The sequence below is a fragment of the Silurus aristotelis genome (genome assembly GCF_946808225.1).
Source record: "Silurus aristotelis genome assembly, chromosome: 19".
Lineage (NCBI taxonomy): Eukaryota > Metazoa > Chordata > Actinopteri > Siluriformes > Siluridae > Silurus > Silurus aristotelis.
The window spans coordinates 23926529-23936528 of NC_139592.1; the positions used below are offsets into that span (position 1 = coordinate 23926529).

General features: G+C 43.1%; 3 protein-coding genes across 14 annotated transcripts in view; 1 reads left to right on the plus strand and 2 right to left on the minus strand.

Moving 5' to 3' along the window:
• The window catches only part of LOC310715192 (sodium/hydrogen exchanger 9B2), an 8086-nt gene extending 6886 nt beyond the window's left edge, over window positions 1-1200 (plus strand). The window contains exon 12 of the mRNA XM_083521498.1: window positions 1-1200. This exon is cut by the window's left edge and continues 628 nt beyond it. The gene's annotated coding sequence lies outside the window, so the exon portion shown is untranslated.
• g3bp2b (G3BP stress granule assembly factor 2b) lies at window positions 353-8291 on the minus strand. 9 transcript variants are annotated; one of them, XM_083521489.1, is made up of 14 exons: window positions 7250-7952; window positions 6471-6582; window positions 6006-6128; window positions 5823-5904; window positions 5212-5385; window positions 4400-4487; window positions 4163-4262; window positions 3855-4086; window positions 3552-3653; window positions 3335-3428; window positions 3143-3193; window positions 2804-2932; window positions 2585-2703; window positions 353-2453 (listed from the first exon to the last, which is right to left on the minus strand). In XM_083521489.1, exons 3-14 carry the CDS (start codon window positions 6098-6100, stop codon window positions 2211-2213), a joined length of 1509 nt encoding a protein of 502 aa, XP_083377615.1. In that variant the 5' UTR covers window positions 6101-6128; window positions 6471-6582; window positions 7250-7952; the 3' UTR covers window positions 353-2210. The 9 variants fall into 9 exon arrangements, with proteins under 9 accessions (XP_083377615.1, XP_083377619.1, XP_083377617.1 ...); XM_083521493.1 differs by having other exon boundaries at window positions 7274-7930; XM_083521491.1 differs by having other exon boundaries at window positions 6471-6610; window positions 7250-7927.
• Window positions 8292-9929: 1638 nt separating this feature from the next.
• The window catches only part of txk (TXK tyrosine kinase), an 8524-nt gene continuing 8453 nt past the window's right edge, over window positions 9930-10000 (minus strand). For 2 of the 4 annotated variants that reach the window (XM_083521485.1, XM_083521486.1), the window contains exon 15: window positions 9936-10000. This exon is cut by the window's right edge and continues 360 nt beyond it. The gene's annotated coding sequence lies outside the window, so the exon portion shown is untranslated. The other 2 variants (XM_083521484.1, XM_083521483.1) reach the window with 2 other exon arrangements.

The following is a 10000-nucleotide window of genomic DNA, read 5'->3' on the forward strand; positions in this document are numbered from 1 at the left end:
TCCTGCTCCGTCACATCTACAATACCGCTGTACTTTACAGGAATCACCCAAAAGTTCAGATTCCTGCATTTTACTGAAATTTCTACATGTTACTGTCGCTACTGAAATGATTTTATTATTAAACACTTCAATATTAATAACTGCACATTGATTATTACTTCACTTCACATCGTCTCACAGCAGGTTGTTTTTCTATTTCGCGATTCTACAGGGAACAGTAGCGAGTTTAGATTTTAGCCAACAAGCTAAACTCAAATTCCTAAAAAACACTCAACTTCCTGTAAGACAGCAGTAAACACACAACAGTCACTGCACAACAATAAAACGTGGACCAACGTGAATAATGAACAGGTTTTTGCAGATAATCAGTAGTTTATTGAAATTTGAAAACACATTCAGACGGAACCTGCTGAAGCCAACGGGAGTTCGACCCCCGACCCCGAGCGGAAATACAGCCTGGAGGAGGAAACGAAGCGAAAAACAAAAAGTGCTAGCTCTTATAACGCTGTATCAAACAAAACAAAATAGGAGAAAATAAGGTATAGAGCATAAGCCGGCCGTGCAAAGTGGTCTGTGATGAGGAAATAAAGCGAGTGTGGAATACTGCAGGGAGGAACAAGAAGCTCTGCTTCAGCAAGCCGCTCTCAAACTCATACAAAAAATAATAGAAATAATCAAAAAACACGTACGCTATCGAAAAGACAGTACTAATCTGAGAAATCAGTACCGCCAACACTGCCTTACCATCACACGCGCTGTTAGCAACGAGCTAAAGGAACTGTTCAGCCACCCAAAAAAACAACCAAAAGGTACAGCAAACATTCAATCAGCCAATTCACACACCAGGGCTACGAGGCTAATCCCGCTAACGAGTTACGCGCTCTTATAGCTACCAGTTTAGTGCGACACACTTCTCTATCAGAGACAAAAACAACAAATAAAAATCTAAAACTAGCTGTTTTTCCGACACCTTTTTTTCATCCTACATTAGTCTCAGGTAAGGGGGCGGGGCTTGTACATTAAGGGGAAAAAATAAATCGTCTGTAATATGGAATTATGTACAAATGATTTCTTTTGAGGTTGATCACTAACAGCGATGCTAATCTGGTAGCTATAACCCGCTATTAACTGTTAGCAATAGTAGCATTAGTGTATTTCAAAACTGAACTTTTGGATAAAAAAAAAACAAAAAAAAAAACAGCGCACGTTTAATTTACGACCGAACTGTTCCACGTGACCAGGCATGTGCCGATCACATCACGATATTTAAAGGAGGATGGAAAACAATTAAAAAAGATACTAAACATTGGCTCCCAAAAATAAAGTCAGTCTGATAGGAAACGCAGAACAGGAACAGTGTCTTCTCGAACGTCCGTGTTTTGGATCTGTGAAGGCAGCAGCACCTGAGACAGTCTCACGGAAAGCAATCCCATAATTCCTTTCACCTGCGAAGAAGCCGAGTCCGGGAGGAGATGCTGCCGAGGGTCCAGTAAACAATACCGCAATAGTAATATCGCTTCATTTTAATATCGGCACATGCCCGAGTCCTGATGAGTTTTAGTCCTTTTGTCTTTCACAGGATGAAACAGATCAAGAGTGAAAAGAGGAGGAGAGAGAGAGAGAGAAAGAGAGAGAGATGGGCGAGAGAACAGTTTAAGGCACCACCACTGTTTTTTTTTAATTAACTAACAAAATAAATAAGTATACAGTGAGCGTTTTTTTCTCCTGTGTTTTCCCCGACGCAGTGACGTTCGTGTCCATCGTAAAACGTGCGATTCGACAGTTTCCATTTTTCTGTCACACATCCATTTCTTTGTTCTACAGAAAATAAGCCACACCCCCTTTATCTTGCAAAGAAAAGTAAAATCAACAAAAAAAAAAGAAAGCAATGATCCCCCCCCCCCCCGAAATGACAGTGTGTGTGTGTGTGTGTGTGTGTGTGTGTGTGTGTGTGAGAGAGAGAGAGAGATTGAAATTTTTTTTATCTTTCACATTGAAAGGTGGTTTGTATCGTTGTGGAAGTCGAAAGCTGATCACATTTCAAAAAGAAAACCAAAGAAAAATGTAAAGGAAAAAAAAATAAATCACTTTTGTAAATTTTCGGCCCATAGATGTGACGAGAGAGAGAGAGAGAGAGAGAGAGAGAGAGAGAGAGAGAGAGAGAGAGAGGGAAGGATAGAGCAAGCGCGGTCCAGAATGACTCCGCCAACTCAGCGACGTGGCCCGGCGAATCGGCTCTCTCCGCCGCCTCGGCCAGAACCAATCGTAGGCCTGGAAGAGGATGGGGGTGGGCCACGTCCATCTCGGTCACGCCCCATCCCGTTTCCCATGATGCCCCTGGGACCGCGGTCTCCACGGCGACTGTCTCCGGAGGCCCTGGTCTCACGCTCTCGAGCGGCACGGGTTTTTTTCTCCTCCACGTTCAGACGAATCTCCTCGCGGAACATTATTGGCTAGAGACGCAACACACAATTACACACACGGCATGTCTTATACACTCCTGCACACCTTAATCTACAGACCCCCCTGCATGTGCACACACACACACACACACACACACACACACACACACACACACACACACCTTGGCTGCTAAGATCCTCTGCACAGGGTCCGAGTCATCAAACACAACGAAGCCAAAGTTGGGCAGCTTCCCTCCAACACCCTTTGTGTTGATGCGCATCTCCACCACCGTCCCGAATCCTGACACACACACACACACACACACACACACACACGTTAGGGAAACAATAGGATTAAAACCAGTCCAACATCTAGTCTGAGATTAGACATGTGTATTTACTCATGAAGAATTCTTTCAGTTCTCCCTCATCGATGTCGTGTGGAAGATTCCCCACAAACAGCTGATGACTGTCGGGGTGACGCACCGTCCTCCGCCCTTCAGCCTCGCCTCCTTCAGAGTCTCCGCGTCCTACACACACACACACACACACACACACACACACACACACACACACACACACACTAAACCCAGGACTCTTGACGATGAATCTGTATCACAGTAATTAGTTAGAGATAAAGGATAAAGCTGATTCTGCAGCATTGTTACATTCATGCGTTTCATACACAGCTCAGACAGTGCTGCCCTCTGTAATCACTTCTCATGACATGTCAAAATCACCTTTAAAGCCAAAGTAAGGTTTTCCTCCATGAGCCTCAGCTGAAGCACCATCTAAATCACACACACACACACACACACACACACACACACACACACACACACACACACACACGTCAAAAAAATTAGACAGATATACAAATTACCTAAAACTGGCTCTTAGTTGTGTGTGTGTTTGTGTGTGTGTGTGTGTACCTGGTCTAGGTCCACGTGGAGTGAAGCCGGGTCTCTCACGTCGTTGGTCTCTAGGCAACAGAGCGTGGGAATCCTGCTTTACCTCCACCCTGGGCTAAAACACACACAAGCACACCACCTCAGTATGATTATTTGCATAATCATAGGGTTGTTACACACATGGGGTGTGTGTGTGTGTGTGTGTGTGTGTGTGTGTGTGTGGGTTTTTGTTTTTTACCGGTGCACTGGAGGCCTTTACTACGTGAGGCGGGATGCCAGATGTGGGCAGAGTGCCGCTAGGTGGCAGATTCTTACTGGTCACCGAGGCCCAAGAAAACGGCTGCACAAATGATGGACAGAACCGTTCAGAACCAATCAGAAACCTCCAATTATAACGTACATAATGAGGACGATCCAATGAAAAATCTGCTTTCAATTTCAGATTACGCCTGTTGTGAGATTTAAGATTGTTGTGACATATCTTGGGGACACATCAAAGCACGTAATGCTCTTCCCTGATTGGCTGATTTAACACACTCACTTTCGGTGGTTCAGGGGTCTGAGGGGGCGGAGTTGGGGCAGATACAGGGGTCGATGGTTTCTCTTCCACCTCTTCTGGAAGCTTTTCTTCTCTATCAGGCTCGATCTCTTCAGGCTGAAGTTCTCCCTCAGTGCTAAGCTCCGCCTCTGCCTCCTGATTGGCCTCAGGCTCAGGCTGAGGTTCTGGTTCTGCCTCAGGGCCCACCTCATCCTGCTGCTCCTCCACACCATTACTGTAGAACAATCAAAAAAGTTAAAACTGATTGAAAAAAATAGTGTGTGTGTGTGTGTGAGAGAAGATGTACGTACCTGACTGGTGGAGGTTCGTAGTAAGGTGTGCTGTCCTGTGCTGGTTCAGGAGAAGTGTGGGTCTCTACCTGCTCTTCCTCTGCCTCCTCTTCCTCAGACTCTACACACACAGTATATCATAGCAACCGTGTTAATGCACAACACACACAATGCTTTCTTCAGACAGTGTGTGTTCATTGCAATAACCAACATACCATTGATCACAGGGTGTGTGTGAGTGTGTGTGTGAGACTTTACCTCCCAACTCAGCCTCGGAATCTCCAAACACTTCCTCCTCATAGCGGAAAATATCATTGTGAACATAGAACTTGTTCACCGCAGAGCCCTACGAGTGAGAGAGACAAAGAGGCAGACAGACAGGGAGGCAGACAGACAGGGAGGCAGACAGACAGACAGAATAAACAATAACATTTAGAGATGTATTAATCAGGATTTCTAACACACATGCTTATATCTCCACTACGGTTGCTATGGTAACCAAGGATATACGTCCCGTCCTCACATTTGGAACGACCCTCTGAACAATACCAGAGACATATTTTGAAAAAGTAAATTTAAATATGTTTTACTCGTATTATATTTGTATTTCATAATAAAGTTCTGTATTTGATAAAGTTTGACCTTCAAACTAAAACGTTATTAAAAGAGGTCGAGGCACTGATAGTTCATCGCTGAAATATCGGCAAAAATCCACACCGATAGTTTTTCCGGCTTCCGGTCCGCTGTCATTACAAGAGCGGCCTCTAGAGGCGAATGACTGATGGCGCGTGCTGTTAGACGTGAGACTGTGCTGCATGGAGAGCGTTATATTATTAATATAATTATAATTATTAATAAACATATGTATTTCCTTTAGCACACTTTCATGATTCAGTACTTTTAGATCATATATTTTATAATAAAGTATAGTACAGTTTTACATGGAGTGTGATGGTTTATTTATACAGAACTAAATAAATACATTTAAAATCATAACCAAATCTCAACTATAATACTGGTAGTCACTCAGACTGACCCGCCCCCATTAAACATCTCTACCGTGTGTGTACCTCAGGAGCGAGGACAAATGTCTGCATGAACCTCCTCATAGGTTGCCCCCTGTTGGAGAGCTCACCCATCACCTGCACCACCACCCCGTCCCCGAGAGTGGCGTGAGCATCCACGTGTCGGATCTTTGTGTGACACTCGCTGAACTGCAGGGACATCACCTTCTTATGGATCTCCTACACACACACACACACACACACACACACACACACACACACACACACACACACACACACACACACACACACACACACACACACAGGGTTTATTACAGATGTTCATTACAGATTACAACATTCATAAATGTAAACAAGTAAACAATGACATCTTAAATATGTGTTCACTCTTAAACTACGTTGAAGAAAAAAAACCCAAACAATGACAAAAGCTACTAAAGTTCTACATTTGGATCTGTAATTATTGACGGTATTCTGAAGTGTGTGTGAAAACAAAACCGTGTGTATTAATTACCAAACACACACACCACATGACCAGCTGCAGCCGAGTCACATGACCCACACACACACACACACACACACACTTTCGCTTTTACTTTCGCACCTCTTGTGTAATTGTTATTGTGACGTGTTGTTGTTGTTGTTGTTGTACTCACAGCCTGACCGTACACGGCCTCCTCGGGTTTCCCGCTGCCGTCCAGACCGCCGTGAACATAAGAGGAGTTCCTCCCGTAGAACCTGGGAGAAAAACAGCTCATCAAATAGTGCCATGGCAAATGTCGCTCTGGTTACATGTACACGTGTGTGTGTGTGTGTGTGTGTGTGTGTGTGTGTCTCACCTGTGCAGGTAATCAGGCGCTTTGTTAAGGAGTGTGTAGTACTGCCTGACGAACTCACGCCCTACGAGCAAAGGGCTCGGTTTCTCCATCACCATCTCTTTCAGGTCACCTGGATGTGGGATGCTGGAAAAATTTATAAAAATAAGATAAACAACACACACACACACACGTGACTGTTACATTTAACATCTATAAACCCAAAGACGTTTCTGATTGGATCCTGGCGTTCATAAAGCTGATGAGCTGGAGAAAGATCACCACATGTTCTCTCAGGGTCTGTGTGACACCTTCAACATGTCCATCATGTGATTCTCTCTCTCTCTCTCTCTCCCATCCCTGTGTGTTACTAATGACCTGAACTCTGAATTGAGTCTCTACAGGACGTGAATTAAACACAACGTGGTGTTGGAGATCTTTTTTTCTGGATGTGACGTGAAACTGCCAGAAAAACAAACGTTTACAAACCTAAAGAATCAAATCTGACTGACTCTGAGTCAATGCGGAGTCAATGCGGAGTCAATGCGGAGTCAATGCGGAGTCAATGCGGAGTCAAGTAAACAGCGCTGCTCAGGTGAACCTCAAAACACACCGGAGAACCGCTTTTACTGACAGGTACAGACAGACAGAAGAAAGACAGGCGTAAGGGGATGGTTATGAGGACAGACGGGCAGACAGTAAAGAAGACTAATGATAAAGGAGACAGACAGAATAAGAAAGCGAGAGACAGAGACAGTAAGAGACAGACAATAAGTGAGACAGACAGACAGACAGAGACGGTAAGTGAGACAGACAGACAGACAGGCAGAAACGGTAAGTGAGACAGACAGACAGACAGGCAGAGACGGTAAGTGAGACAGACAGACAGACAGACAGGCAGAGACGGTAAGTGAGACAGACAGACAGACAGACAGGCAGAGACGGTAAGTGAGACAGACAGAGACGGTAAGTGAGACAGACAGACAGACAGGCAGAAACGGTAAGTGAGACAGACAGACAGACAGGCAGAGACGGTAAGTGAGACAGACAGACAGACAGACAGGCAGAGACGGTAAGTGAGACAGACAGACAGACAGACAGGCAGAGACGGTAAGTGAGACAGACAGAGACGGTAAGTGAGACAGACAGACAGACAGGCAGAGACGGTAAGTGAGAGACAGAGACGGTAAGTGAGACAGACAGACAGACAGACAGGCAGAGACGGTAAGTGAGACAGACAGACAGGGATTGTAAATGTAACTGCGCACTTCTCTCCACTCCTCCGTTCTCACCGCTCTGTAAAACAGACTCTCGCGCGCCTCGATTAATCGATGAATCGGTATTTAATTGATCGGATCTCCGCCGATGCGGATCGATTCCTCTAAATCGAACCCGAGTGGAGTTCGGCTGTGACCGCGGTGTAACGCGCTGTGCTCATGGACCATTCAAATTCAATCAGAGCCGCTCGGTCCAACCCGCGATTTCTATTTAATTCGGTTCAGAGAAACCGAACAGACCGGAAGTGAGGTGATGAAGCCGAGCTGCTGTGCGCCATCAGCACCGTTAGCATTAGCATTACACACAGCTACTGCGCGTGCGATACACTTTAGATTGTTTATTTACAAACTGATTGCACGGAAAAGAAAAAGAGTTTTATAAATTAAAGCCGCTTTTATTATCGGCTCCTTGTAGTAAATAAAAAATCCCACTAGCTTTCTGATGCTAACGCTAATGGGACACGGGGAAAGACGGTCGGTTCTGTTGTGGGTTTTTGGGCCCGAACTAAACCCCGGAAGAAAGAAACCTGACAGCCGCGGATGAAGCCGCCGTCAGTCTGATGTCTGCGTTGTTCAAAGCGCTGAAGTTCCGAAATCCGAGAACAAAAACTGCGACTAAACAGGCATGTGAGGAGACAAAAAGCGTCCGCGTCCCAAATCCCCTCCTCGTTCCCTACACACGCACCCTTCACACACCCTGGAGAAAAATGGCGCCCGAGTGCACTTCGGCAGTCCCGGAGAGCGGATTGGGATGCGGCCCAGGGTGACTGCGAACCTGAAAGAATTAAACACTCACCAAAAAAACCCTGAAAACTGCTCGCGGAAGCTCCGTGGAGGAAACCCGGAAAACTGAGCAGTGTTTTTGACCAGACCTGATTTTTTATCTCGGAGATCGTTACGGTTCTTTCTGTTTTGGATATAAACAGAGAGTCAAAGCGCTTCGGCCGGCTCTTCTCCCCCCTGCGGCGCGCACCAGGAACCCCCAGCACTTTACTCCGGTGTCACACCTTATCCCATCCCCTAACACATCCTGCACCCTGGAAGGACCTATTTCATGGGTAGCTGTGGTGTGCGCGTGATTAAACAGAAATAACTCTGATATATCGGGTAAATTTCTCCACATTATAAATAAAACTTATACTCCACATTAGTACACATGTCTTAAATAGTTTAAATAATTTCCCATTAAAAAGTGGTGTGATAAAAACTTTAATTATTTATAACTTTCATTACTTTCACTTGCTCATAAGTTCATATCTTTGGTTTACCTGTAAATAGAAGCTCATAATAAATATATTAGATTCTAATTAACACTAAAGGATTTTAATCTAATATTATGAACTTATTTTACGTTTGGCGTCTGATTTTTTTATTTATTTGATTTTAATGATTGCCGCGTGACTATCTGAACTTCTAATCGGGCAATTAATTATCTACCTAAACATCTACTTCCGCTTCATCCAATCAGATCGTGACAGGAAACCGAGTGGATGCAGATTATTACAGTAGTCCGTAACACAACAGCACACCAGAAGTGACGCAATTAAAGACAGTTACGAGCTGTTGTTTTTCCCCCCAGCAACCGCAGAAATAAACTTTACGCATAAATTATACATTCAAATAAATAAACTTAATAAAACTACAATGATGGTGAAAAAAATAAGATTAAATAAATACCAGTATAAATTTTACAGATGTGTTAAATAAATAAATAAATCGGGTTTTTTTGGTGAATAATTAAAAATTGATTCTGATACTGCTATTAATAATTTCATACATAAATATATAAATATTAATATCAAGTTATACTGGTATTTATTATATTTATTATTTTATAATAAATAATAACTTATATATATATATATATATATATAATGTCATATTTCTAATAAAACTGTGACTCAAAATAAATGAAACAGGAAGTGTAGAGTAAGATTTATTTATTTATTTATTTATTTATTTACATCTGTTTATTACAAAAATAGTTTTTTATACTTAAATCCGTGTGGCGTTTATACAACAATAAATGAACAAACGAAAACAACCAAACTGTTTTTACTGGCCATTTAAGCACAGAGAGAGGGAGAGTGTGTGTGTGTGTGTGTGTGTGTGTGTGTGTGTCGTACTGTACTGTAACTCCACTAATATTTTTTGGTAGATGGTGATGTTTTGGCTCAGTCAATATTTGACCTGATATTTTTAAAGTTTTCAGTACACAGCTGAAGCTCAGAGGATACATGTTATAATACAGTTTGATGAGATCAGTCAGTCTGTGCTGTTTATATTTGTTCTTTACACTGATATTACACAAATGTGATGTCTGTGAACAGTAAACAGTGAAGTCTGTGTAAAGTCAGTGAACAGTCAGTGATCAGTAAAGTCAGTGAACAGTAAAGTCAGTGAACAGTAAAGTCAGTGAACAGCAAAGTCAGTGAACAGTCAGTGAACAGTAAAGTCAGTGAACAGTAAAGTCAGTGAACAGTCAGTGAACAGTAAAGTCAGTGAACAGTAAAGTCAGTGAACAGTAAAGTCAGTGAACAGTCAGTGAACAGTAAAGTCAGTGAACAGTAAAGTCAGTGAACAGTCAGTGAACAGTCAAGTCAGTGAACAGTAAAGTCAGTGAACAGTAAAGTCAGTGAACAGTCAGTGAACAGTAAAGTCAGTGAACAGTAAAGTCAGTGAACAGTAAAGTCAGTGAACAGTCAATGAACAGTAAAGTCAGTGAACAGTGATTACTCAAAG